At 33.6% G+C, this 25,294-nt stretch overlaps 1 protein-coding gene across 1 annotated transcript in view; it reads right to left on the reverse strand.

Moving 5' to 3' along the window:
* Positions 1–25,294, reverse strand: part of ASCC3 (activating signal cointegrator 1 complex subunit 3) — a 261,881-nt gene that overhangs the window by 12,931 nt on the left and 223,656 nt on the right. The window contains exon 37 of the mRNA XM_039869401.1: positions 12,987–13,211. Coding sequence (XP_039725335.1) covers positions 12,987–13,211 — 225 coding nt within the window. The remainder of the gene's footprint in view (positions 1–12,986; positions 13,212–25,294) is intronic.

The raw sequence follows: 25,294 nt of genomic DNA on the forward strand, positions 1-25,294 counted from the left end.
ATGAATGTGCTACTAGATAAAATGGAACTCCGAAAAACTCTCTTGAAAAGATATTGCACAAAACAGACAATACGTTTGGATGAAGTATAAACAGACATATGACTCAGGAATACTTGATACTGATTTGAAGGTGACATGGTATACTAGAAAGAGACTTGCCCTCACAGCTTAGAGTGCTGTGCCTTTAACTGTAAGACCTTACGTAAATCACTTAACCACTGATACTCGTTCTTCTCATCTGAAAAATCAAGGAGATCGATTAAGCTTGCGTCTACCTTCTGTAAACTTTAATCTTTTATCAATAAAATGCCAACATACTCATACTGCATTATTAGTTATTATTATAAAATAATATCACTTTCTGTCTTTCCAGGTGGACTGTAACATCCTTGAAGTCAGAGGCAGGAAAACCTAAATCAAAAAAGAAGGTAGCATATAGTAAGTACAGAATAAGCTGCAGAGAAGAAAGAGGAAGATGAGGTTTCTGCTGTGGGCAAGGCTTTGCAGAAAGAGAGGCTTCAGCTAGTCACTGAAGACCTCACACACACAGTCATTGGAAAGAGAGAGAAGACTTGAAGTGAAGAGAATGACCACTGATAGCACTGCACTCACTGAGACACACGGTACAGGGTCTCAATCATCTCTGTAAGTTGGAAGTGATTCTCTTGCTGAGAAGACACTGTAAAGGAGCAGGGGAAGATTTGTAATAAGTACTGGGGGGAATTAATGATGTGAATAAAAACTAGCACAGCAGTGAGTTTCAATAGCATGGCTTTGAAACAATAGCTATAGAAATTATTAGAAACAATAACTATAGAAATTATTAGAAACAATCAGAAATTATAGAAACAGCTAGCAATGTTTTGTGATTGTTTCCAGCAATATCTTCAAGACATTGATAGTAAAACATAACATGGATAAAAGAAGCAGGAATCTGAGAAGAAAGATGTGGTTGGAGAGACCTGCAGAGACAGACTTTTTTATTGAAGAAATATGAAGAATGAGCTGGTTCAGGAACTTCAGAGGGAATGTAGAAATGGAGTGGTGTGTGTGTCTGCCTATGTCGGACTGAGAGGCAAGAGAGGGAAGGAGTGAGGAAGAATGGAGAGATGAATGAGGAGAGAGGGAAGGGTAAAAAACAAAGAGAAGTACACAGAGAATACACATCCCAGACCTCATCCTCATATGAAATTTATGGAAAACTCAAGAGCTTCTGAATTATTTGGCTTTATGCAAAGGTAAAACAATGACCACTACCACCATCACAAACAAAACAAAACAAAACAAAACAAAACAAAACAAAACAAAACAAAACAAAAAAAACAACCCCATGTCTAACCCTCACTAACAAAAAGAATTAAAGTTTAGAAAATGGGCAACCTCTTAAATTTTTTAGACTGTAAGGATGCTGAAGCCAAAGCCATGCTTTATGACTTGAATAGACCTCATGTTCTCAAAATTTATTTTGAATCGATTTCAAGAATTCCCTAAGTTTATCAGGCTTGGTCTTAGCATTTAAATTCAACCATATTTTCATAGTGGTGTTACTATTTCAGCAAAGGATAGATTTATCCAAATCTACATTTATTTTTCTTATTTTCTGCTACTGTAGATTATACTTATAAATGCAAGCTTACAACATATCTCTCTGTATTTTATATCAAATAAAGTAAACTTCATTAAATTATTGTGAAACAGTGAATTATATAGTTAAAAGTCAAACTGTATAGACATTATCCCGTATTTGGTGTGATAAAAATATCTGTATAGTAGTACATGGATTATAAAAATGTTTAATAAATAGCTCTCATTTAATCCTTAAAATACAAATACAAGGTAGGTATTAGTACTATTCCCTCTCCACAGATGGAGAAACTGAGGTTCATAGAAGCTTAGTGACTGGATATTTACACTGATAAAAAGTGATAAAGTGAAGATTTAAACTTGGTTTTCTAATTTTATATATGTGCTCATTATACTTTACTGTACTACCTCTGAGTGATTTACATATATCCTGTCTTGTTTCAAGAAGGATTTAAAGTGGTTTACATCTGTCCTTTCCCCCCTACATAACAAAAAAAAAATATTGCAGACAAAATTATTAGGTGTTTAATTGTCTCTGAAAAAATTTTGTCAATACAATTGTTGAAAACCTAAAAATTTTGTCAATACAAATGTTGAAAACCTATTTTTAATCTACCATTTCGTTATAACTACATCTTAATGTTCGATGTATAACCATTAAATATCTTTTCAAACACAATTAAATTCTGGATTTAAATAATCCAAGGGTAAAACAGGAACTCTGAGCACTGTGACCACCAATTACGTCAACTTCATTGCAAGGAAATAGAATTTCTGGCTTAGGACGTTAAAAGAAAATCTATGTCATTCAATGTATATCAAGAGGCACATTCTCAGGTGGATAAGAAGATGTAGCTCTAAGGTCCATTATTAAAACATATCTAAACTTCAGTTTAAAAAGTCTGTGAATGACGATGCAATATACAATGTAGGAAATATAGTCCATAATATTGTAATTAACTCTGGTGCCAGAAGATTACTAGAACTGTCGTGGTGATCACTTCGTAAGGTATATAGGTGTCGAGTGACAATGCCGTACACCTGAAACTAATATATATCAATTGTACTTTAATTAAAAAAAAAGACAAAAAAAAACACCAAAATGAAAAGTCTGTGAATTTAGTCCTCGATATCTTCAAGACTCTGTGGCTGTAGTGTGCACATATAGAGAGTACAGATGATGTTTCAGTCTCTCTATCCCTCTCAGCGTGTTGATGACTTGCACCCTCTCTTTTTCCTCCTTGTGTTCTTTTTCCTTCTCAAAGATCCTTTTCTCTTTTTCCTCACATCTCCTGATAATCGTCCTAATAAATCTAGTGACAGTGTAGGGATTACGACAACCACACGAAAATAGTGTCAGACAAAGGCTGAAACGGTTAGATTACGTTCCTACTTCTGTTCAAATTAAATGCCATAAAGATAATATACTATCAGAGTTTTGGAAATAGATTTATTTAGTCCAGAATGAGAAAAAAAAGATTTTCATTAATTTATAAAATTCAAGTTGTTATTTACGGAATGTCACGGGAGTGCCAAATACCATGGAAAGGTCACCAAAAATAATGAAAGTCTGAGAAATTCAAAGCCAAGAGGGGCCAAAGGAGACATAACCACTAAATGTAATGTGGAATCTTAAGTAAGATCTTAGAATAGAAAAAGGATATTAAGTAACTGGAATTCTGAATATGTTCCTTAGTTAATAAAAATGTATCAATATCAATCAGCTTGTCGATTGTGACAAATGTATCATATTAACATAAGAGGCTAATAAGAGAGGAAAACTGGGTGGGGGATATATAGAAACTCTCTGATCTATCTTTGCAACTTTTCTTTAAATCTAAAACAATTCTAAAATATAAACTATGGAAATTCATCCCAGGCAGCCTGTTAAAACATTAGTTGTTAGACATCTGCTAGGAAATAAACTATTTAGTTCAAGAGCTCCCAGAAGTTTTACAATGATGGGAAAACCTGAAAAAAGCTTTCTTGGCAGAAAGGCACACTCCTTTAAAGGTTCAGGTCAGTTGTAAGTAATGATACAATATTTTGTCAATAATTAAAATGTTTTAAGTACATTTATAAGAATCTTTTTCAATAGCAACAGTTGTTCACAGTAACTTTCTCCTGAACTTTTACCCCCAGAAGGTTAGCATTCAGGAAGCTCAGCTGCTGTCTAACAAACTTAATTAATCAAAAAGTCATTTCCGAGCTGTAACTATGAGTAAAAGCGCTTCAAGTGCGCTAGCAAGCCTACAAGTTAATCAAAATGCTAATGCAGTACAAATTAAAGTTGTGATTAACATTTCACAGTAGCTGCTTAAGTGAATTGATCACACAAATGGGTTAAGCATTACTCATTTCCTACAGCCCCAACCGGGAAAAGGGTTGTTATGTGGGTATGAGGAGAGGAGCTGGGGGTAGAAGGATCCTTCATAATAGCATCATATCATCAATAAACCATCACCAAATTGTCATACAAAAGCTTACAGGTAGAGTCACCCAGGGGGAAACAGCCTTCCAAATTACATTATAGTCCTTGAAGGGAGATTGCCTATAAATCCACAAGAGTAAGTAAAGGTGTTTAACACCTCAAAACCCACACATTTGTGTTAGTTTTGGAAATGCTGAATGCAGCAGCTCTGTGTTGCTTCTGGAGTGGGGTGGCGCTTTGTTTTAGGTGGTGTTTTGGGTGTTCTACTGGGGAATTAAAATGCAGTTTTGATACTGGATGATGAATCTGCACCATAGTGTGATCTTTGTTTTTAAGTATTCATCCATTAATAAAACTTCGCCGGGCTCCTATGGCAAGATGTGAGCTCTGGCAGTCTGGCCAGGAAAGCAGCCTGAATTAGACTCCCCCGCCTCTATGAATTTGATAAGGTCACACTAATGTTTACAACAGACTATATTTGTTGGTAGACAGTTCAGATTTGGCAGATAATCTTAAAAACAATGTGAGAATCCACACTTAATAAATCTCCCTTTTGATCCTCTCCTAAGAAAGAACTAAAAAGGAAAAAGTGAAATATTTATTCATCCTGTTTACCCATGATATATTGAGATCTACGATGTGCCAAGAATCATGCCCCAGTCACCTTAACAGTCAGTGGCATTATAAATAGTTATTGATAAGGTTCCAGCATACCTTGGATGACACAAAATCCTCCAAATGTATGCTCATAGTTACTACTCCTTGAAACATATATATTCAAAACCTTAATGTGAGTTTCATTTTAGGATTTTTCAAAGACCGAAGGTACAGAAATTAACTCTTCAAATTGTGGACTGCAAACATGTATAATTCAATTTTGGAAGTCTAAAAATTATTGATTTATATATATATATAATTCACCCATCTTTTTCTCAAAATAATTTGAAGATGCTTTCTGAAGCCTATTTTGCTATATTCTCCACTTAAAGATAATCTTTTCATTTGGTCTAACTATAAGCATTTAAAAATGTGAAAGGATTCAACTAAGACTATATAGAAGACTTTACCTACCATTTGTTATATCAAAATATTTCTTATAAGTAATAGATTAAGGATTTGACCAAGTACTTCTTTTGTTAAGCTTGGCAATATCTGGACTATTTTCACTGCTAACTGTATTCGACTCTATGATTCTAAAACTTGTTCATTTAATTGACACTGACATTCTTCATTGGAAACCCACTGAGCCTGTGCTTATTGTACCCAAAGGTAAACTTAAGATATGTATATATATATATATATATATATACATATCAGTTAAGTTTATCAGTTAAAATACTTTTAAAAATAGACTGAAGATGCAATGTGTTTACAGAACAGCTGATGGTTATAGAAAAAATATAATACTAGTTATTTGAAATATAATACACTTTATCAGAAATTGTTAGAGATACAGAGGGCATATTGTTGTTTTGAAGTTGGGGCACAATGACAACCCCACCAATAAACTTTGAAGGATTTGTTTTTGCAGATTTAAGAAGATTCTCTGAATGAAGGAAAGTATACAAATCTAACTCATTTATTCATGCCCCCCCATATATGTAGCTTGTTAATTTTTGACTAGTACTTTTTGTGACAATTTATCAAGCCTATTAGACCACATTACTGTGAGTAGTAGATGAACTACACATTATCCCACGTGTGAAAGAGAAGAAAAACTGGAATCTCAGTAGTTCAAAAAGACTTGGGCATTAAGGAAAATAATATAAAACGACAGATTCTATTAAAGTTAGATGCAAGAATTTACAAAACAATGGAAACTTACCTAGCAGAACATAGTTCCTTAAAGGTCTTTTTAGGCACTAGATCACATAGATTATCATCAAGCTAGGTACCCTGGTTTACCTTTGCCTACTTCCATTTGGGCAATGGGATATGCTTTCAATCTATATAAACATGTGTTTTGGTATGCAGAATATAGAACTTTACACTCTTTCCCAAGAGTAAAAAGGAGATGTCTGCTATCTTTTGAGGAGTTGGTAGTTCCATATTGTAGGGCAAAAAACCTCTGAGATTGCCTGTTGCTGCTAGAAGTTTGAAGCTTTTCAAAAAGGACCAGTGGGATGGACAAAGGCTATCTGCAGGGGAGCTCCATTAGTGGTAGTGGTGATTAACTAGTGAAAAAAGACAAGAACTTAACCTAAGTGGAGAAGGTAAACCTTCAAGAATGAAAGAAGATCATAAAATGGGTGTATATGTATTTTAATAGTAAACATATGCACAGGTTGTTCGAGTATGCATATACCCTTTATTATAGGGTCTTCTTATAATTATGATGGCATTCTCCTTCCCCCTATGAATGTATCAGAAATCTGATCTTTCCCCCATTATTTCCAGTTACTGTAGTTTTAGGAAAGAATGTGAGGGAAGTAAATGGTTAATTCATTGGTCTATTTAGTATTTAAAAGCCTTGAGAAAGATCATAAGCAGTTGATACAAAAAAGACAAACAGGATATCAACTGGACACTGTAGAGTGATATAATAAAGCAGTTACAAATATCAACCATATTAATGGATCTCTCTTAGAAATTGGTTAAAGTAATTACAGGCAGACTGCTGAAAGGAAACTAGAGTAATTAAAGGGAGGTGATCTGAGTATATATTGAAAAGAAGGGATTAATTAAAAATATTATTCATGGTCTAGTGGGAATTCTTGGTTTAAAAAAAAGTGGAAATTCCTGTGAAGTTCTTATATTTTAAAACAAATTCTGACTAACACACAGCACAAATTCTGACTAACCCACAGTACAAATTTTAAATCCATCTTTATAGGACAAGGAAATCATTTTTCTATTTGGCTTATTATTGCATTTAGATAGTTTTCATTTAAATAAAGACGATTTTAATGTAAAGACTTACGAAATGTCTTAGAAAAGATCAGAAATATTAGGGCAGGATTTAAAGTGCTGGCATCACCATTTGGTTTCAGCATGGACTGCCTCAACAAATCACTTTTAATGAAGTTATTTAACTTCTCTGAATATCAACCACTTTGTCTTTTGATAAAAAACAGTGTGGGGCAGAGAGCTAATCAAAATACCAGACATTTGCTATCAGTTCTGGCTTTGCCATCAAATTTGGAAAATTTAGGCAAGTCACTTTAATTTTTGATACTTATTTACAGTTTTTCCATAAATGCTCACATGAAGTTTTTCTTTGGTATATCTGGTACAGAAAGTATGTCACCTCATTTATGAAATTTTACAAATATATTTTAGAGTTAACATGATCAAGAAGAGGCTCTCAAAAGTAAATGGCACGAATAATCAATTCCAGAATTGTTCAACTTACAAATTAGAATATTTTAAGCAGATCTAAAAAATGAGATATGTACAGAAATTTTTACTTTTATTTTATTTTTTTGGGGGTAGAATGGAAATGGAAATGCTAGTAACTTAAAATATTAAAAGGAATCATGACAAAAATATCTTAAACCCCAAATTGACACAAATAGCCCTCACATATAACTTCAAATAAGAGGAGACAAGGCAGGCTGTATTGTACATTCTGACTTCAAGTCAGAGTAAATTACTAGTATAACAACTACGTTTTTTATCTTTGTGAAAGATTCCCTAGGACATCGGTAGTCAAAAGTAGAGTATTCATAATCGAAATGATGGATCATATAAAAGGTATATTTATATGATTTATAAATTACAGAGAATTTATAAATATTTTATATTTATAAAATACAGAGAATAAAAAAAACTTTAGAGTTAAATGACTATGATAAAACAAGGGAATAAAATAACTGCTAAGAATGAGGATACTAAGACCTACCTCCTTGAGTCCTCAAATAGTTGTTTACTTTATAAATATTAACACTAATGTCCCAGTCTTACAAGGTGTTATTTTTACTCAGACATCAGGGGTTAAGTGACATGCCTAAGGCCCTATACTAAAATAGGAGCAGAGCTGAGTTTATAGTAAAAGCTAGTGCCACTGAGTCCCACACATAGAACACAAGGTCATGCTGATGTTCTATGAAGGTAGTGGTACATTTTTCAATCAACTAGCAGAGCTGCAGCTTGGAAAATGCTCGAAGCAATGCTTTCTAAGGCCAACGATATTCACATATCAAATGAGAACGATAAGGTACAATAATTAAAATGTCAATCGGTCATGGAAAATTTTATGTACTCAATTTTATCCCCATATTTTCCATGGGCAATCCTGATATCCTTTCTTTTTCCTGGTTTGCTTACTTTTATCAAAATCTTAACAACAACAACAAAAACAACAACTCCTGCAGAAATAAGAGGGTTTAGGATATGAAGTTGGCTGTCATTTCTGCACAAATAAGTTTCTTTCTAAGTGGCTTCTAAAAAGCCAAGTCAACATTTAAGATAATCATAACTAATGCTTATAATTTATAATAAAAGAAAATTATATAATTGTATTAATCAATGTTACCCCAATAAACTTAATAAAAAAAAAAGAAAATTGCACACACAATGTCTGACAACAGGGGATTCATTAAAAAAACTATACCCTTCACACGAAGGCATATAATGAAGCCATTATGCTTGAGAAGAATATTTAATGTTATATTGTTTAAAAAGGTTATTAAATAACATGGTAAAAACCTGTAAAAGAAAAAAGTGAGAGGGCAAGTGTGCATGTGTGTAAATGTACAGAGAAAAAGAGCCTCTGAGCCTCCAAAGAGGAAAACGAACTATAACAACTATTGTACTTTAATTGGTAAATTTGTTTTTTGCAGGAATAAGGGTTAGTAATTCTAAAACTACATCAGGAGTATGCTAGAACTGAGGAAATAAGTAAATATATTTTGATTAATAAGAGTCAGGTTTCTCATAGGTAGAGAAAGGAGTTATAAATTTAAAAACGAGGAAGACTAAAATGAACCCTTTGGTATTGAATTAGAGTTGGAGGTATTAGAATGAACTCATGGTTTAATGAATACAAAAGTTTTTCACCCACCCAAACACACACACACACATATTTACATACATACACACATACACATATAAAGAGACACAAGTAAATATAGATATCTGTGTAGACACAGTTCTATTTCCTAGTCTTATCCACTGAGAGGGTCTTAGAGGCAAAGACATCCAGATAGAGATGAAGTCAACAAGCACTCAGCTTTTAGTATCTAAAACTATGCTCTGGTAAAAAGAACCAGGGCTCTTTGGACAAATGGCTGATTTCAGGGCTGGGGCAGGGGAAAAGTACAAGATCCCAGAATGCAAGTGTTGTTCACAAAATGATAAGGAATGTCAAAGGATACAGGAGCCAGTGTGAGAGGCCTCAGTGGTTGACTCTGAGACAATATGAGTAGCGAAATAAATAATGATAGTAATGAGTTATATCCAGTAGAAAAAACAAACACTTGTGAGACTATACTTACATAAATAACGTGAATAAAGTAAATAAATAAAGAAGGAAAAGTTCTTTCTTATAGTAAATTCTGAGAATGATGGAAATAGAAAATCACAATAGTAGTAATTATTTCAGGCAAAAATCATCCAATGGATACTGAAAATAATGTATAAAAGTATGATGAGAAACAAGATATTTGCATAATCTCAAATCTCAAAATATCTCCCCGGAGATACCTATTAAATGCAAAAGGAAAAAAAGTAACTTTACAGTGGAGAAGCCTGAGAGATACTACCTCAACTGTACAAAGTTAACATCACCAGTAATGAGACATCCATGTCCCAAAGCCTCCAGGTGATACACCAAGATGGCAAAACATCACATCTATGAGATTTTCGCCAATAATTTATAACTTCAGTGTAATTATGGGGAAATATTAAGGAAATCCAAACTGAAGGACAACTCTATAACTGGCCAGTACTCTTTAAAGGTGCCAAGGTCATTAAAGTCAAGGAGACTAAGGCGACATGACAACTAAATGCAATGGATTGGATCCTGGCCCAGAGAAAGGACATTAGTGAGATAAAACTCAAATTGAAAAAATTTTAATGAGGTATGTAGATTAGTTAATAGGACTAGATTAGTACTAAGGCAAGATGTTAACATTAAGGGAAGCTGGTGAAATATTGAAATTGTGTTGTACCATTTTTATGAACTTTTTATATATCTAAAATTATTTCAAAACAAAAAATATTAAAAAGCAATTTTTAATTAAAACATTTAAAAAATTAACAAAAAAGAAAAGAGGCTCATATTCTTGGGGGGTAAAGATATCATTACTATTAATAACTTTAATTTTAATATGTTGTTTTTCTGAGTTTTCTACAATGAAATGGATTACTTTTATAATTAAAGAGAAAACTATTTCTCTTTAGATGTTATTTAGTAGGATCAAAAAATATTCAAGAAATCTAAATATCACCCCAAGAAACTGTATATAAAATATCTAATAGAGGCTAAAGGTACCTGACTGAATCCTCTTCCCTTACAACAAATTCAGAAATAAGACTCCTTTAGAAATGGCTAGTTTTGATTATTATATAGCCTTTGAAACACTGAGTGGTGAAAATGAAAGTATCGGTGAGTTGATTAAATAACTTTTATATATGATATATACACAAACATCTATAAGTATATGTGCAAGTATAAAATTTTAATTCCCCCTGCAACTTTTCTTCCACCCTTTCTGACCCTTGGGTTCATTAACAGGTCAGTTTTTAAGGGGAAAAGAAACAGTTATAGGAAGCACAAATGAGCATCCAGGGCCCCAGTGAAAACTTTGGGAACTTTAACCCCTGTTTATAAAGTGTGACTAATAAAGAATGGCAAATCATCTTCCTAGAGAGGTAAACCATGTGTTAGTTACAAAAAGGATGTCAAAAAAAATTTATGTGTTTATTATAGCCTTACTTTTCTTCTAATTCCTGATAAGTTTGTGTTTACTCTATTTTAGGCAACATTTCTATTCTTTTAAATAATTAAGTTATTTTGATAATAAAATTGTTAGAAGTTTATTTTGAAACATTCAAACATTTTAGAGAAGGATAAAGAAAAAATTAAAAATCATCCAAAATCCTGCCACACGAGATGGCTACTTGTAATCTTTCGGTGCAAACTAATCTCAATCTTCTCTCTAGGTACATGTTCACATATAAATGTAGATATTCTATGCAGATGTAGCATTCATAAATGAAAGTGTAATATTTTATAGTGTTCTGTAACCTGAAAGATACTTAGGTTACTTTCAAGAATTTAATTTTGCAAATGATCCCATAATATACATCCTCATACACAAATCTTCATGGACTCATTTACTCTACTTTTAAAAACACATTAAGTCTTTTGAAAATTAAAAAAAAAATTTATTACAGAAATGTCCAAAAAAGGTATAATGTAGAAAATCAAAATCTCTTATGTCAGTCACTTTGGTGTACTCTCCTACCCTCGTCCTCTCATAATCATCTTCCAGTAAATAGCAGCGTCAGCCTTCCAGTTGCCCTGGAGAAAAGCTTTGGAATCATCTTCAGTCCCTCACTTTCCCTAAAAACCCTTGTCCAATCCATTAGCAGAATTTGTTAGTTCTCCTTAAAAAAATACAAACGTATGTACGTACATATGTACATACGTACGTACGTACACACACACATACGTACATACATACATACATACATACATACATACATACATGCACACCCAACCAATTCTAACCAATTTTACTCATACCAACATGGTCCAGCCACCATCATTTTTTGCCTAGCCTTTGAGCATTCAAGGTATACAGTTCACTGACATGGTTTCAAATTCAAATTGTAACTGACCTTTAGGAAATATCACATGTCAAGTTTTCATATAATATCAAAGAATATCCACAATAATCTGAAAAGGCTATTAAAATACTCTTCCCTTTTTAAACTACGTATCTCTGTGAAGCTGGATTTTCTTCATATACTTCAACTAAAACATCATATTGTAACAGATACTGCAAAAGGTGATATGTAAATCTTAGCTGACTTCTACCAAGCCAGATATTAAAAATATGTGCAAAAGCATAAAACAATGCTACGCTTCTAATTTTTTGTTTTGGAAAACTGATATTTGTTATGAAAAATCATTTTATTTATATTAAAATATAATGGGTTTATTGTATTTTTAAATGAATAAATATATGAGAATTTCTATTTTAATTAATATGGTAAATATTCATAGATATAACCAAGATGACCATTAATTAGTGAACCACTGCTCTAGTAGCTTCCTTCTCATTCAGAGTAAAATCCAAAATCCTTACCATGGTTTATAAACTCCCTACGTGATCTGACTTCATTTTCTCTATAATGATCTCCACTCCAGTCCCGTCCCTGACCTCGTTTCTATCCACCCCTTTCCATCCTTTTTACAAAAGCCTCCTTGATTTTCCTTGAATATACCAAGTAAGCAACTACATGAGAGTCTTGGCACTAGTGTTTGTTTAGCATTTGGAATATACGCCCTCAGGTAACCCCTTGGGTCACTCCCTTCCTTTAACTGTTTCTTATATGTCGCCTGATAAGCAAGAAAGTCCCTGAACACCACATTAAAAAATAGTGCAAAACAGTGCCTTATATCTTTCTCTATATTTTATTGTATTATACATTTTTATTATTTTTATATAGCAGTTATTACCCCTTGATTTATATTTTTAATGTCTGTCTTCTCCATCTTAACTGAAAACCCATTACAGTAGACACTCTTCTGTCTTATTCACTGCTATATGCCCAGCGTCTAGAAAAGTTCTAGACGTACTTAGTTCACCTTAATAAATTTTGATCAGATGAATGATTGAAGTTGTCATCTTATTGCATTTATATTTGCTTTTCTTTTGAAAATTCTTGATTTGATACACCGGGTTTTTCTCAACAATGCTATAATACAAATGTTTAAATGCAAGTTGTTTTTTATTCTAACACAGGGAAAAAAAAACGAAGTAATGGGAGAAAACGTAGGTATAAGAAATGACTTTCATACCTGACATACTCTGAGAGCTTGGTCCAAGACTGTTTTGGTATCAGTGTCATAATCTGGGCAGGGCAGCATGGCTCGGCTGAGATGGGCCTGTAGTAGGAGATGTGCTTTGGTATGAGGGCTGTCAAATGAATGAGGGTTTGATTCAAAGGGAAGACATTTTGCCAGTTCACTGTTCATATGATCTTCATTATGTCTTACTGGCAAATCTGTGTATTCTTCTGCATCCTGAAAAGAAACCAACATACAGATATATACATTAATGTGATAGATCGGAAGTATAATAATTAATGTACTCAGCTTTAACTGATGACATTTAAAACATGGTTTAGAAAAACATGTAAGATAATCATATGCCTTAGCATTTTGCTTTGTTCAATACTATTAATATGAAAGCAAAAGCTAGTAATACATAATATTTATGCAGTTAACAAAAATAAAAGAGATCCTACTAGGCATTAAACACGATGCTTGACACTGGCCCCACAGTAGTGAATCAGAAACTGAGAGAGCATCAGGGACAAACAAGTTCTACCAAGTGTAATGAATGTTATGATATGGTAAGTACAGAGTGCTGAAGGAACTTTCAGTTTGGGGATATAGTTATTTAGAGGGTCAGGTAGAGCTACTTAAGAAAAGTAATATTTAATTTGATATCTACATGTGAGTGGAAGAAATAATGCAGGACTGGGCAGGAGGGGTGAGGATGAAGATAGTATCGGTGAAGTAAGAAAAGGGTGATGATCAGGATCACTAACTTAAAATTTATTGTAGTAAGTTAGATTAAAATAAAATTATTCAAAATTGAGGGTTTCCAGTGCCACATGTAAGAATGTTGAAAGCCACCACTCTGTCCTAATAAGTAAAAAGCTAAACAGACTGAAAAATTAACAACTCTTCTTGGATCCATATGAGAAGAGGACACAGAGCAAATGCCCCCCCCCTCCCCCAAGACTGGAAACAGAGGCAAATTCAGGGACTCATCACTAAGAGGAGCAGAGACTCACAAGCGGAAACCACCACGAGAACAAGGGCTGGTGTGAGGAAATCCGACTGTAATTGGTGAATTACAGGAGGTTGTGTGTGGATAAATCTGAGAGCTGAAAATCCAGAGGGACCCTGACATGGGCAGGGGGTGGGAGAGCACAATATTGTGAGATTTACCTTTAGGACTTTTACCTGAAACCCACAGTAAATACAGGAGAAAAATCCCCTTGAGCTTCTGTGTGTGTGTGTGTGTGTGTGTGTGTGAGGGAGGGTTATGAACCATTCTGAAATATGCCACAGCACCCTGTTCTTCTTAACAAAACACTGTTTTTTGATCTATGGTTGGCTGAATCCAAAAATGCAAAATCCAGGGATATGGAGGACTATATATTTAATGAAAACAATCCACATTTAAATGAAAATAAAAGATTCAGACTGAAGAGGAAGAAGTAAAACTGTATTTGTAGATGATATCATCATCAATATAGAAAATCCAATGAAATCAATTGTATTTCTGTATATTAGCAACCAAAAATCAGAACTGAAAAACAAATTTATAAAGGCATAAGATATATAAAGTACTGAGAGATAAATCTGACAAAAAATGTAAAAGACTCACATGCTGAAAACTACAGTTAAAAAAGACAAAACTAAGTGGAGAAATATACCTTAATTCTCCCCAAATTGATATTGATCTATAGATTTAATACGATCTCAGTCAAAACTACAGAACTTTTTTCCTTTAGTAGATATTGGCAAGTTAATATTTTAAAGGGTTCTGATTACAAATTCCAGTGTGTGTGTGTGTGTGTGTGTGTGTATTAGGTTCCCACACCAACAAGCAAGTCTCAGACACTAGCCAGGTGTCCTACAATTCAACTCAATTCTGACACTATCTACCCAGAGATAGCACCAGATCCCACAGTTTAAGGATTCGGTTCTGTAAGCCTGCCTCTCCTCCACACTTCAGATGCCAGTTGCAAGCTGAGGTTATCACCTGTGTTTCTCACCGATCAGCTATAGATTGGAAGTTCCATCAACCCCTGCCTTGGATTTGATTAATTTGCTACAGTAGCTCATAGAACCCAGAGGAATATTTTACTTATTAGATTACTGGTGTATTATAAAAGAATGTAGGTAACTCAGGAACAGGCAGATGGAAGAGGTGCATAGGGCAAGGTACAGGGAAAGGGCTTGGAGCTTCCATGCTCTTTCTGAGCTGGATACTCTTTCCAATCTCCATGTGTTCACCAACATGAAAGCTCTCTGAACCCGGTCTTTTTATTTTATTTTATTTTTTTTTACGGAGGTTCCATTACTTAGGCATGATTAATTAAATCATTGCCATTAGTAATTAATTCAATCTCCAGCCCCTCTGTCCTCCCCCAGAGCTTAAGGGGCAGAGTTGCGATGGCAAAGTTCCAACATTCTAACCCTGGGGTTGAAGCAGCCCCCATCCTCAGGTGCTTTCCAAAAGTCACCTCATTTACACAACAAGCGACACTTTTACTGTTTCCATCCCTTTGGAAATTCCAAGGGTTTTAGGAGTTCTGTGCCAGAAATAGGGACAAAGACCAAATACGTATTTCAAGACAAAATACATACTTCTTACTATAAAATACACCACATTCTAAAATTCATATAGAAATTCAAAGGACCTGGAATAGCTGAAAGAACTCTGAAAAAGAAGAACAAGTTGAAGAGCTAGCACTACCTGATTTCAGGACTTAATATAAAACCACACTAATCAAAAAAGTGTTATACTGGAATAGAATAAAGAGTCCAGAAATAAACCTATACATATATAGACAACCAATTTTAGACAAAGGCTCGAAGGCAAAGCGGAGGAGAAAAAATAGTCTTTTCCAGAAATGGTGGTAGAATAATTGGGTATCCGCATGCAAACAAGCAAGCAAGCGAAAAGAACATCAGTCCCTGCCTTATATAGTATATAAAAATTCACTCAAGATGCATTCTAGACCTAAATATAAAATCTAAAATTATAAACCTTTCAGAAGAAAACACAGGAAAACATTTTTTCTACCTGGGGTTTGGAAAATATTTCTTTGATAGGGTAACTTAAAGCATAATCTACAAAAGAAAAAAAATATGATAAATTGAGCTTCATCAAAATAAAAAAAATATATTCTTAAAAATATATTGTTAATAGAATGAAAACATAAGCCACAAACTGAAAATATTTACAGATCATATATCTAATATAGTACTTGTATCCAGAATATATAAACACTCAAAATTCACAGTGAGAAAACAAACAGCTCAGTATAAAAAATAGGCAAAGATTTAATAGCCGCTTTATGTAAAGGTGTGCAATATCATTAGTTATATGGAAAATAAAAATTAGAATGGCCAAAAATTTAAATGATTAACATACCGAGTATTGACAAGGAGGTGGAAAAATCGAAACTTTCATACACAGCCTGCAGGAATGTAAAATGTTAAAATCTCACTGTAGAACAGTTTCACTTTTTCTTAAAAATTAAATGTGTAACTACCATGTGATTCAGCCATTCCATTAGTAGGAATTTACCAAAAAGAAAAGAAAGTGTATGTCCACAAAAAGACCGGTACGTAGTACTCGACAGCTTTACTTATAAAGTAAGAAACTGGAAAAAACCTAAATGTCACCAATAGGCAAAAGGATAAAAAAATTGTATTTTATTCATACAGTGGAATCCTACTCAGAATAAAAAGAATGAACTATTGATACTCGCCATAACATAGGTGAATCTCAAAATACTTATGCAGAGTGTAAGAAGCCAGACCAATAGGAAAGTACATATTCCAGGATTTCACTGATGTAATACTCTAGACAATGCAAACTAATCTATAGTGACAAAGCAGATTAGTGGTTGTCTGGGGAAGGGGTGAGAGTGGAAGACAGAAGAGCTGAGCTCAGAGAGGGGAACAAGGTAACTTTTGATTTGCACCTGATAGACATAAGATTCTTGCCAATGAAATAAGACGGTAGGATGGAACACTTTAAGATTTTATTATATGGAACTCAATAATATAAAAATTTAGCATATTCTACTATCTATGTATATCTTCATCTTTTCTTGTTTACAATTTCAGAAACCTGTGTCTTTACTGTATGTTAAGAATATACTACAAGAGTACTAATAAAAAGGCCAATGATGATAGGGTTATATCCTTGTTATAAAATGTCAGACTATATTAATAGGCAAATTCCTATTTCAAAAACTGAATGGAATAAATTCATTTGTTGAATATCTTTCTTATGAGGGAGACAGACATTATTTAATCACATAAATAAATGTGAATTTGATGCGGTGACAAATGCTGTGAAGAAGGAATACATGGAAGAATGAGTGTTTAGCAAAAAATCTGACCAAGTTAAAAAGACCATGAAGCCTTCCCGAAGGAAAAGGCAGATGAGCTAAGATACAGAAGATAAGCAGGTATTAACTAGACGAAGAGAGAAGTAAAAAAGTGTTCCAGGAACAGTATATGCAAAGGCCCTACAGTGGGAGGGAAAATGGGGAATCCAAGAAACTGAAAAATGTGCAAAAATAATTTCAATTGATTTACTATAGTATGCTGAAAAAAAATCTTAAATATTTGCAATATTCTATTTAACTGAACTGGAAATATTTTTTAATTTACATCTCTTGCCTTATTTTGTTTTGTGATAGTCAAAAATATCACAGTTACTCTACACTATTTTGAACACTGTCTTCACTCTTTTGGATTGTTTTACGTAAGGAGTGTATGCTGACATATTAGCAGTTAATAATGTTTTGCCCCATGTGTCATCTTGGTTTTCTTTCCACATGTCATTTCACCTCTTTCCTGTTTTCTCAGGTCATCTGCCAAAGAAGGATCAGTTACGATGAAGTGCTATTATTTTTGATTTTAGGTGAATTTCAGGACTGAAGCATTGTACCTCATGACTGACCCATCTCAATCCAATATCTGGGCTCCATGCAAATCTCCATCAGCAACCTATCCCAGAGTCGCCAAATGGCTTAAGAAAAATGAAATAGCAGATAAGCAAGAAGATGGTTCAGAAATTTAAATCGTGGTCTTTTTCTTCAAGGAAATTAAAATGATATTGGGGCAAACAATTTATAAAATTATTTTAATCGTAGAATAAAATTCCGTTATTCAGAGAAGAGCACTGAAGTGAACTGAATGTGTTGGAAAGTTTCCCCAAAAAGGCACAGTTTGTTCTAGGGTTAGGAAAATTCTAAGGAGAGGAGGGAGGGAGAAAGAGTCCCTGCTTTCCAGCCCTGGAAAAGAGTAGGAGCAGATCCATAAAATAAGATAAGGGGAGGTCTAAGGGTTAAGCTTCAGGGATGAGAAGGATGATGCTGCTAATAGCAGAGAAGTTGGGAACACTCAGTGAGGGGGAGCTTTCTGTTGAGCATGCAAAACACACTTAAAGAGAGAGGGCAATGATACCGATAAATGGAGGTGGAGGGAGAGGAAATCAGCTTTCAATCTGTTTCATAGTCTAAAAATGTATTCATATTTAGATTTCTTTCTACTGTTCATAAAATATAATTTCTGATCTTTTACCAGAAGAAAATCAAATCGTTATTTTAAAAGTGAATTGGCTCTCCAGGTTTAGGTTATGTAGGAAATAGGTTTAGACTTACAAATTATATAAAAAGTTCAATTAAAATAAAATTAAAGGGAAAGTAAAAATTTGGCTGAAAGCACTAATTAATAGTATTATCTCAGTAATCCACTTCTCTCAGTACAATCTTGTTCAAATCTGATTATATACATTACACAATTATACATCCACCTCTCCCACACTGAGGGACGGAAGGGGAAGGGGAAGGGGGAGAGGCATAGGGAGGGAGTGCAGGGGAAGAGAGAGAGAAAGAGAGAGAGAAACAATACAAATTGGGCATTTCTGCAACTTAGTTCCCAAATACCTCTGGAAGTGTGAACATCTTATCTTTCTGTGATGTGTAATTCTAGTACTCAAAGATGCACAGTTTTTCTTAATGCATGACTTCTAAATGCAAGCCAACTACTTTATTTGTTGCTAAACTAACAAAAAATGATCTAATGCTAGAAGAAAAACTAGTGGTGCTGAACGCACTGAGCAGCCGCATATCTGAACAGGGCTGATTATTCACAGTGATGCATTTTATACTTTTGAGGGTCTTTTCAGGTAAATTTGGTCATTAATGCTTTTTGTTGTATTTGCTTACTTTAGAATCTAAATACTCTATGTAAGATGTGACTCCACTGTTCTCCAAACCATGCCAATTCTGCTTGAATTATCCACTTTATTGCTTTAATCCCCTGCTTCACTAGGACTGTGATTTTGCTCACTGCCAGGAGTATCAGTATCAGACGAGTCTGCTAACAGCTGAGTACGTTAGGCTGGAAAAAATGCTCTGCAGTAGAGCGATCCTTCTGAGTCTAACAAGGGGATCATCAGACCTTTAATGTAGCTTAACCAAAGACAGTGACCTTACTCAAAAATTTAATTCAGTGATGCCTTTTCTCAGTGCATAAAGCAATCCTTGTAAACTAAGGGTTTCATAATTTCTTTGCATAAAAGTATATACTTTAACAAAAATAAAGGTACTTTAATACCACAATGGACAAGGTCTTATTGAGCTGTCATTTCTTTGCCAAATATTTATTCAGCATATATTATTGTTTGGTATGCAATGGTGAACAAAAACAGATATGACTCCCTGCTCTCATGAAGCTTTATAGTCAACTTGGGGAGCCAGACCTTAATCAAAATTGACCATGAATAAATGTAGAATGATAACTGGACACGTATAAAGAGTAAGAGATAGAAATAATAAGAGTGGGTCAGGGGAGGTATCTTTGAGGAGATTATGACTAAGTTGAATGAGTATAAAAAATTATATTTTTTAGATAAAGAAGGGAGGAGTGAAGGGTTAAGGTTAAAACTTGAATTGAAAAAGAGGGACACTGACTCATTACAGGAAAACACTCTTTAGAATGTGTATAGATTTTATTATTTAACATGCCTTTAATAAATAATCTTTTTCATTATTAAATTTGATACCGGTAATCTTTTGAGATCTTCAAAGGAGTTGATATTTGATTTATAAATGTTTATTAAATATCAAATCAATAATAGTTTCTGTAGTTAAAAAGTATCCATAATTGAGGTCTCATCAAAGCCATTACTTCCTTTGAGGGCTCCCCCTTTTCTGTTTCCAGTGTTTGAATTAAAGGGGAATCCAAATTATGTAGTCATAGTTCATCCCCTCAGAAATGTGACAGATCACGAGGGTGGGATGGCATGGCATGAGGTGTTTGAGAGAACACTGGATCTGGGAATTGATACAACAGGTGGATTTTCAGCTCTGCCATTTACAAGTTATGTGACTTTCTGAGAGTAAATTAACCTCCTTAAATACCAAATTCCTTATCTTAAATTGGGATTTGGTGTGAGCATTCAATGTGACAGTGCTTATGAAACACTTTAAAACTATCAGACTTGGTATAAATGTTAGGCATTATAATAATAATAATTATCCTCACATCTGATACCATATAGGATGCTGAGGTTTAAAATTCAATTATTTGAATTTTGTTTTACATTTTTTCTTTTGTAAATCTTTCATAATTATGTAAATATACCTGCTACCTAAAATGACATTTGTCACTCAATTTTTAAAATATCATAATTTTTAAATATTATTCAAAGAAACGAGATTCTTTTTTTACTGATGCTTTACTAGTAGTAGTACATTCATTTCATCCAAGTAACCAGATAATTTTTATGTAATTGTGTTATAGGAACTATTGGTTCTTTGAAAGACAATATCCTCATAATATATGAGACAGTCAAATTAAAGATAAAATATTCAAAAATTGTATCCTCTTGAACTACAGGTTTGAACCTGCAGACTTTAGTCTCCACTCTCCAATTAGGTTTTTTTAAAATCCATATTAATTAAATGTTTACAAAAACATATCAATGTGTGAAAAGGAAATATACTCTTTTTAGTGTACCTGAGCGAACTAACTCAAAATATTGTGGAAAGACAAGGAAAAAGAATGAATCATTTGTATCACACATCTTGTGAAACTTTTCTGAAGAAAAAGTATTGTGGATAGTTATATTATTCTAAAACTCTATAGTACTTTCTAATTAAATCTCAAGCACTATGACTGAAACATTAAGTATTGATTTTAGATCAATTGGGATAAATTAAAAATTTGGCATTTAAAATTTTCTTGGTGTGGTTTGATTATGGACTTGAGAAGCAATTTAAAATGAAGACTGACTGAAGACAACTGCTATTTAATCCTCAATTGTTCTGCCAGACTCCCCCTGTGAAAACCATGATCATTTATTCCTGGAATTCCAATTCACAATTTTTCTAAGCTCTTTAGAATGTGGCATGTTTGCTTCACCTCTTTACTTAGCTCTTACCTCCTTCAAGTATTTTATTCTGGATGTTTCAGAATACTTACAAAGATTTTTTACTTAGTTTAGATTGATTAGAAAAAGCAGCAATCCCAGGATCAGCAGAGAAAGCTAGCAAAATAATCAAAATCCTGGCTAAAAAACAAACAAGCAAACAAAAACCCTTTCTAGCCACTTCTTCCTCAGCAGGACACTCTATTTACCTCCAAATTACTCCTCTAATTTTAAACAACTTGTCTAGTTAATTTCCTGTGTGTGATCACTGAGTATAAGTGAGGTTCATTTTCTTATCTACATCATGTCGATAATTAAAGGAAATTGAAAGTGGGCAGTGAAGCTTTTATGCAACTGGGATTGAAGCTGAATGGAGGGCAGTGGGGTCAGTGGAGTCCATTATATTTTTATGTGAGAGGCTAGTTTGTCTACTCTGTCCTTGTTTATTTAGTGTAGGCTGGACAGGCTACTAACTGCAAATCTATGTCTCTGATTTGCCCAGCTGTCCTTGAATAAAGACATCTTTCCCTGCAAATGTTAAATGACAGTGATTGACAACCTATGATGAACTCTGCTTGCAACCCCCTGCTACTGTTTTTAGATTGCAAAAGAAAAAACAGAATAAAGAAACATCTTTCATAATCACATCAAATGGGCCCTGCTGTTCATTCAATAGTTTTCATTTTGTGTCTCTTTTCATTACAAACCTCAATTTGTTCTATAAATGCCATAAATTCAGCTATTCCGCATTAAGTAAAAAACAAACAAACAAACAAAATGTATGTATTTTGCTTGCATATCTATACCGACTTTAGTTTATTGGGGGTATACACACTTATGTAATGGTTTATTCACACCATCGTATCACTAACTTACTTGCTTGTTCTCCCTAGAACAATATGGCAAGTATACACTGCTGGGATGCCTTTCAGTGATTAGCTGGTTTAGTTAAGGCTCCAGTAGCTTTATTCACTACATGCCTGTGGCCCTTAAATACAATGACTGTACAGCTTACCTTTTAGCTTGTTAACATCAGAAGTTTATTAAACACTTACGATCTATGTTGCTTTTTTTTCTTTAGTTAAAGTGTGTAAACAAGTGAATTTTGTTTTCAGTGTGTATGTGTATGGGAAAGTGTGCGTTTTTTTTCCCAGGTGCACTAAGCATAAGAGTCTGCTTTACCTAAACAAATTACTAAGGTAAGAAACGGCTGGAATGGGTTCATGCTTGGTCTTGTGTAAGCATTACGTAACAGTAAACTGGCACTTTTATGTTGCTGCACACATCACTGCCTATACTGAACTCACTAAATAGCAGATAAGAGGGCACTTGTACGGTGGGGATGGCAACCTGATCAATGTGAGAGACTAAAGAAGCTTTATGCTATAACTTAATCTCTGTCATGGGAAAAGTAAAACTTATAAAGTTAATGAGTTCTAGACTTTAAGTAGCACTTGATTAATTTGTAACATTCTGAGGCGTTAACACAAACCAAAATTAGTTTCTCACATTCCACTGCTGTCTTTTGGCCACTGAAGCTGTAGAAAAAGACTTTCAGTAAATTTCCCTGATGGAAGCCCTGTTTAATTTCTTTGCCTTTCCAAAGTATTATTGGTAATATTATATATTTTATAATAATATTTGAAAAATAATCTGGCATTTACCAAGCCAGGTCCAGATCTATTAAAGGATAAGAAAATATGCCTCATATTTTTTTCTTTATTATATCAGGTTACCTTCTATTCAATCATTAACCTACCAAAAAACTAAGTATGATTTTAAAGAACTCGTTTTTTTAAATCAAATATATGTAATTAGTAATGTTTCTAACACTAATGATTTGTACTTTCATTAAAATTATCTATTCAAACTGAAGAAATCATATACTACTATAATGAATAAAGTAAATCTCTATAATAAAATATTGCTATAAAACTTGACTTACATGGAGCTTAAAATGATACCTCAAAATTCATTGAAAGGTATACCAGGAATAAATTTAACATTCTGGATTAAAGAAAAAAGTAGAGAAAAAAAAAAAGCCCTTGGTTATAAAACATTCATTGGGAAATGATAAAACTAAGAGCTAGTTAATTATGCAATAAGATTGATTTCTAATATGCACTCGATCTGCTTCACTAAAATAAAGTATCAAAATAATTTTATTATATACAGATGGTAAAAATGTATATACTGATGGATATAATTGAAATTACTCATAGATTTGTGTGTGTTTTCTTTCAGGGCTTATGTGAATATATGTGTCTGATTTGTATCGATGTTTTAAACTTATGGACATATGTTTGGCCTTCAACCAATTAGGTCAAGCACAGAATTGTTTGCCAAAAAAATAAATATGAACGAGAACTAATACCTTATTGTTTCCATTGTAAGAATGACCACCTGGTTGACAGCTGGATTTTAAGGGATCTTACAATAGTGGGTACCAGCAGGTCTGTTGTACTTAAAATAATTTCAGTGGTAAGAATTCCATCAGAAACTTCTATTTCCCAGGATTTATAGCTAAGTCCTTAAAAAATTGCTCTTTGATGAAACTTGAAAAAAATTCCTCAGTTTTCAAAGATATAATAAAAATACCTTATAGCTTAACAATGTTTAGATATTTTCCTTCTAAGAGATAAAAATCTTGAGGCTATCAGGTTTGAATCCTAAAAGGGAATAACTGTGATTAGCAGCAATATATAATACTTGTATATGGCTAAATGTCACATATTGCAATCTATCTTTTCTTTATAATTTGTATTTCTATAGGCTGAGATTATATCAAGCATAAAACAAACAAAAAAACAAAATGGAAAGAAAATCCAAAGTGGAAATGTTAAGACATGTCTAATCTATTTAATCACTACTGAATATTATTCTTCTAGGAGTTAAGAACTACATATACAAAAAGGAAAATAAATCTAAAAGTGAAATATCAAATTAGGCCAACAGACAAAAAATATCACAAGATAATGCAAGAGTGATTGACAAATAAATGAAACAAACACCAGTGTAATGAATTTAGAAAAAGTAGTAATCACTGAATCTGAATAAAATATCATAAGAGGGAGCTGAGCCAAGATAGATGGATGAATGATAGATACACTGTCCAGAGGGAATTGTAAACAAAGGTGTGAAGCTGACTATATGTACAGCATGTTTAAAGGTGAGACTGCGAAGGTTAATCAGGGGAGAGGACGTAGATCTGTAAGAGTCTAAAGGAAGGTGTATGTAAAAAAGGAAGACTGTGGAGGGCCCTGACAGCCAGGATAAGGAAATAATGCTTTATGATGCACATAGCTTTAGATTTTTGAGGAGAAGAAGGATGCAAATGATGTTTTAAAACAGATAAACTGGCAGGGATAAGTTGGGTGGATTAAAGAAGAGAGAAAAAACTAAAGTAGGAAGATTACTTGGGTGACTGTTTAGCAGTTTCTTAGAAATGGGGTGATGAGAATCCACACAGGTGTTGAAGAGTGTTAACATTTTTTAAAAATGAGAGAAACTTGAGGACAAAATATAAAGAAAGGACTGAACGGTCTTGGTAACTGGATTACTACGTGGAACTGGGGAGGAGAAAAGGAAGGGTCATGTATTATTTGAAAGAAATCATCTTGGGGGTATCAAAGAATCCAAATACAACTGACAGGCAGAACAATGACAGGACTCTTCGGTCTTCTGAGAATAATGAAGAACAAGACTGAGATATTCTGAGCTTGGGTCACAGAGGGCAATCAAGTGGGAATGTCCGCTGAGCGAGGAAAAGTGTGGAACTGTAGTTCATAGGAGATCAAGACTGGTGACTGCCCCATGAAATTCATTTATTTGAAGGTAATATTTTCAACTATAATTATGGTGTGACCTGAGAAAGCGAGTGTATAGGAGAGCAGGTAACCAAGAAAAG

This window comes from Pteropus medius, unplaced genomic scaffold (assembly GCF_902729225.1).
Source record: "Pteropus medius unplaced genomic scaffold, Ma_sr-lr_union100, whole genome shotgun sequence".
In the NCBI taxonomy this organism is placed as follows: Eukaryota; Metazoa; Chordata; class Mammalia; order Chiroptera; family Pteropodidae; genus Pteropus; species Pteropus medius.